Source organism: Chenopodium quinoa, unplaced genomic scaffold (assembly GCF_001683475.1).
Source record: "Chenopodium quinoa cultivar QQ74 unplaced genomic scaffold, ASM168347v1, whole genome shotgun sequence".
Classification (NCBI taxonomy): Eukaryota; Viridiplantae; Streptophyta; class Magnoliopsida; order Caryophyllales; family Amaranthaceae; genus Chenopodium; species Chenopodium quinoa.
In genome coordinates, this window is record NW_018744032.1 from 1,028,358 (window position 1) to 1,033,534 (window position 5,177).

General features: G+C 40.4%; 1 protein-coding gene across 1 annotated transcript; it reads left to right on the forward strand.

Moving 5' to 3' along the window:
* The first annotated feature begins 1,104 nt into the window (after positions 1–1,104).
* Positions 1,105–4,235, forward strand: LOC110690359. Its single transcript, XM_021867178.1, has 4 exons — positions 1,105–2,619; positions 2,950–3,126; positions 3,219–3,704; positions 3,810–4,235. Exons 1-4 carry the CDS (start codon positions 1,105–1,107, stop codon positions 4,233–4,235), a joined length of 2,604 nt encoding a protein of 867 aa, XP_021722870.1.
* The last annotated feature ends 942 nt before the right edge of the window (positions 4,236–5,177 follow it).

The window sequence follows — 5,177 nt, forward strand, 5'->3', positions numbered from 1 at the left end:
ACAGGAATATGGAAGACGACACGAAATATCTTTTGGAGTACGGTATTCCTGATACGACAACCAGACTCCTCTCAAGCATTGTCAGACCACCTGTCACTGCCCAGCACTTTGAATTGAAACCACAGTACATTCAATTCATCTCTAATGATTCATTTGCAGGCACACCACATGATTATCCGGTAAGTCATATTGATAGTTTTCTGGAGAAATGTGATACAATGAAAATGAATGGTGTTACAGATGATGCTATTAGACTACGCCTTTTCATTTTCTCATTAAGGGATAGGAAAAAAGGAGTGGTTGTGAGATGAAGGCACTGGCTCATTCGATACATGGGACAAGCTAGTGAAAGCCTTCTTAGTAAAATTTTTAGGACAGGAGAAGACTGCTAGGTTGAGAAACGAATTATCCACCTTCAAGCAGTCCAATGATGAGTCCCTATACGATGCGTGGAGGAGATTCAAGCGATTGTAGAGGCAATGCCCCCACCATGGTATTCCTGAATGGATGTTAATCCAAACGTTCTACAATGGTCTAACTCACGAGTTCTGTATCTACATTGATGCTGCGTCCGGGGGTTCTCTCTTGACAAAGAATCCAACTGATGCAAAGGAGTTAGTTGAGAAAATGGTGGCCAATGATAACTATCATCCAGGTGGCCGAAACAGTGTGAAAAAATGAGGTAAATTAGATGTTGATGCTTTAACTCTTTTGACTAGTTTTGTGAAAGCATTGACAAGCAAGTTCGATAGGTTCCAAGCTGGAACATCCACTAGCTCACCCGAGATTTGTCAATTGTGTAATGTGCAAGGTCATATTGCAACCAATTGCCCACAAAATTCAAATGAGATGTCGATTGAGGAAGCTTATGCATTTTACACCTCTAACCCCAAAAGGCCATATGACCCCCACTCAAACACATACAATGAAGGTTGAAAGAATCACCCAAAATTTTCCTATAAGAATACCCAAGCTCAACAAAATCCACCTCCACCACCACCTCGAAACAACAACTATAATCCACCACCTGTTTTCCAACCAAGGCCACCTCTAGTCCAACAATCTATGCAACCACCTCCTCAAAAATTCAACCTTGAACTAATGATGGAGAATTTTATCACCACAACCAACACTAGTACTGCCATCCAACAACAAAACAGTTCCATACTACTGTTACAAGCCGAGAGTAAGTTCATGGAAAATCAGATAAGCCAACTTTCTCATCAAGTTGGTCAATCCTTAAAGACACCGGGGACTTTTCCGGGTCAGATAGAGCAACCACATAAAGGGCATATGAATGTTGTTACTTTAAGGAGTGGAAAGCAGTTGGAAGATCCTCCTACCAAGGAGCCATCAAAGGCGGTCATTGAAGAAGAGGGTGAAGGCGAGAAGGTGATCGATAGTGCGAAGGTCGAGGAGGAACCAAAGGAAGCAACTCCACAACCTCTTGCTCCATATGTGCCTAAGGTTCCTTTTCCACAAAGGTTAGCCCAAGCTAAGCTTGAGAAAAAGTATGGTAAATTTCTTGATATCTTAAACAAGCTTCATATTAATATTCCGTTCTTAGATGCTATATCCAAGATGCCTTCTTATGCTAAATTTTTAAAGGATATGCTTTATAACAAGAAAAAGTTAGAAGAGAATGCTACAGTTGCTTTGACTGTAGAGTGTAGTGCTATTTTGCAGAATACTCTGCCTAAGAAATTAGGTGATCCAGGTAGCTATACAATTCCAGTGAAGTTTGGAGATATTGAAATTAACAGGGCACTATGTGGTCTTTGTGCAAGTGTGAGTCTCATGCCACTGTCCATCTGTAAGAAGCTGCAAATGGGTGAACTCAAACCCACACGCATATCCTTGCAACTTTCAGACAGGTCAGTCAAATTTCCTTTGGGTGTACTTGAGGATGTGCCTCTTCGTGTAGGTAAGTTTTTCATTCCTTGTGATTTTGTTGTGATGGAAATGGAGGAAGATGCGAATGTCCCTATTATTCTTGGTAGACCTTTCCTAGCTACTGCAGGTGCAATCATAGACATGAAAAATGGTAAGATCACCTTTGAAGTTGGCGATGAAAAATTGGAATACTCACTTTTGAATGCTATGGGTACTCCCTCAATGGGAGAAACTATCTGTCAGGTAGATGTGCTTGATGAGTTGCAGAGTGAGCAACTTCCTTTGAGCAAACCAGATGATGCACTTGAAACAATTCTAGTAGGGAAGTATGATGATGGAGATTGGGAACCAAGGGAGTATGTTAGGCTACTTGAAGAAGCAAAGGCCAACCCAATCGCTAATCCAATTAGAGAAATACTTAGTGTAGTGAGTATTGGGGAGAGTACTACGCCTCTCGAGGTAGAGTTGAAACCTCTCCCTTCTAATTTGAAACATGCATATCTTGGTCCTAATAATTCATACTCTGTTATTGTTAATGCTGAACTCAAGGACACAGAATTGGAGCAATTGCTTAATGTTTTAAAAACGTATAAAAGTGTAATTGGGTACACCATTGATGATATTAAGGGTATTTATCCTTCTTTCTGTATGCATAAAATTATTCTTGAGAACGACCATGCTTCCTCTATAGAACCTCAAAGAAGGCTTAATCCCAATATGATGGAGGTAGTGAAAAAAGAGTTTCTAAAATTTCTTGCTCCAGGAATAATCTACCCTATCTCTGATAGTAAGTGGGTTAGCCCTGTACAAGTAGTACCCAAAAAAGGAGGTATGACCGTTGTCAAGAATGACAAGGGTGAGCCAGTTGCCACTAGGACTGTTACAGGGTGGCGAATGTGTATAGATTACAGAAAATTAAATAAGGCCAACTGGAAGGATCATTTTCCCTTACCCTTCATTGATCAAATGCTTGAAAGGTTGGCAAAGCATTCCTTCTTCTATTATTTTGATGGATATTCTGGTTTCTTATAAATTCCTATTCATTCTTGTGATCAGGAAAAGACTACATTCACATGTCCATATGGCACCTTTGCATATCGCAGGATGCCATTCGGATTATGCAATGCTCCAGCCGCTTTTCAACGTTGTATGATGGCTATTTTTTCCGGTCTTATAGAAAATTCTATGGAGGTATTTATGGATGATTTTTCTGTCTATGGAACATCTTTCGATGTATGCCTTGAAAATCTGAAAAAGGTTCTCCATAGATGTAAGGAAGTCAATTTAATTTTAAACTGGGAAAAATGCCATTTATAGTGCAACAGGGAATTGTCTTAGGTCATGTTGTATCAAATAAGGGTATTGAGGTTGATAAGGCTAAGATAGAGGTCATAGAGCATTTACCCCCTCCGAATTCTGTAAAAGGAGTTCGAATTGACCTTTGCCATGCAGGTTTTTACCGTCGTTTTATTAAGGATTTTTCGAAAATTGCTCGACCTCTAACTGAGCTTTTAGCTAAGGATGTTCCTTTTGTTTTCACTGATGCTTATCTTAAGGCTTTCAACAGGTTGAAGGAAGCTTTGATCTATGCTCCTATCATGCAACCCCCAGATTGGAGCCTGCCGTTTGAAATCATGTGTGATGCTAGTAACTATGCAGTAGGAGCCGTTTTGGGGCAAAGAAAGGATAAAAAGCTTCATGCTATTTACTATGCTAGCAAAACTCTTAGCTCTACTCAAATGAATTATGCTACAACTGAAAAAGAGATGCTAGCTGTAATTTATGCAATTGACAAGTTTCATTCTTATTTGGTTGGTTGAAAAGTTATTATTCATACAGATCATGCAACACTTAGATATTTGATGACCAAAACCCATGCCAAACCTCGGTTGATTCGGTGGATCCTTCAATTGCAGGATTATGATATAGAGATTAAGGAGACAGAGAATGTTGTCGCGGACCATCTCTCCCGCCTTATCCTCGACCCTGAGGATGGGGACGATATTCCTTTTGATGATTCTTTCCCTGCCAAACATCTATTAGCTTCACTGCAAACTGAATCACCTTGGTATGCTGACTTGGCTAATTTCCTTTCCACAGGTACAATGCCTCATGGCTACTTCTCTCAACAAAGGAAGAAATTCCTTCACGAGGCAAGGAGATATTTTAGGGATGATCTGTTCTTGTACAAGAAATGCGCAGACACTATGATTCGAAGATGCATTTCAGAAAACGAGGTAAATCACATTATTTTCATTGCCATGACTTACCATGTGGTGGACATGCAGGCCCTTCGAAGACAATTGCAAAGATCTTGCAATGTGGATTTTATTGGCCAATAATGTTCAAGGATACATACTCCTATGTCAAAGCATGTGATCGATGTCAACGGACGGGCAACATTTCAAAGAAGAATGAGATGCCACTCAACAACATACTCGAGGTCGAGTTGTTTGACGTGTGGGGGATAGACTTCATGGGTCCGTTTCCTTCTTCCTATGGTAACCGTTACATCTTGCTAGCCGTTGATTAAGTATCAAAGTGGGTGGAAGCTATAGCTACTCCAACCAACGATGCTCGTGTGGTAAGTAAATTTTTCAAGAAAACTATTTTCCCACGATTTGGTATCCCACGTGTGTTGATTAGTGACAGGGGCACACATTTCTTGGAGCATCGATTTGAGGCAATGCTAAAGAAGTATGTGTAGGGTTTTGTAGTGACCCTCACTACGCGGAATGAAACCTCCCAAGACCCGCTCCCATAATTAATGCAACTAATACAAGCAAAACATAATTAAGACATAATTAAGAGAAAGGATAAGAATTATACCCCTCGACGCGTGCTTCGCTCTTGCACCGAGCTCTTACTTCAACCTCGATAATGCGAGGCCTCCAACGGGAACGTACCCTCAAACCCGACCCGACCGTCTTAAGCCTCGAAAGTTAGTCAAGGCCCGGACAAAATATAAACTTGGATTTTTACGAATTTCAAGGTATACTCAACAATGGAGTTTCCTTTACTTTTCCACTTAAGTGTGTTCTTTCCCAAATACCCAAACTTTGGTATTTATAGGGAAATGAACCCTTGATTTTCATTCTCCCAACAATGTGGGAGAGTTGGTAAATTTAACAATTTATTTAATTCTATATTAAATAAATAATTAAATCAATCACAACGCAACAAGTGGCGCAATTAGAGAGAGATAAGTGAGGCTCAAGGCATGGGGAGGGGGGACCATTGCCTTGCTCCCAAAGGCTTTGGTTGGTCCCCACATCCTCACTAAA

Coding starts and splice junctions, on each gene's coding strand:
- LOC110690359 (XM_021867178.1), top strand. CDS start 1,105: ATGGAGAATTTTATCACCACAACCAACACTAGTACTGCCATCCAACAA. Junction 2,620..2,949: donor TTAATCCCAATATGATGGAG/GTAGTGAAAAAA, acceptor TCTTGTGATCAG/GAAAAGACTACATTCACATG. Junction 3,705..3,809: donor ACAAGTTTCATTCTTATTTG/GTTGGTTGAAAA, acceptor CTTCAATTGCAG/GATTATGATATAGAGATTAA.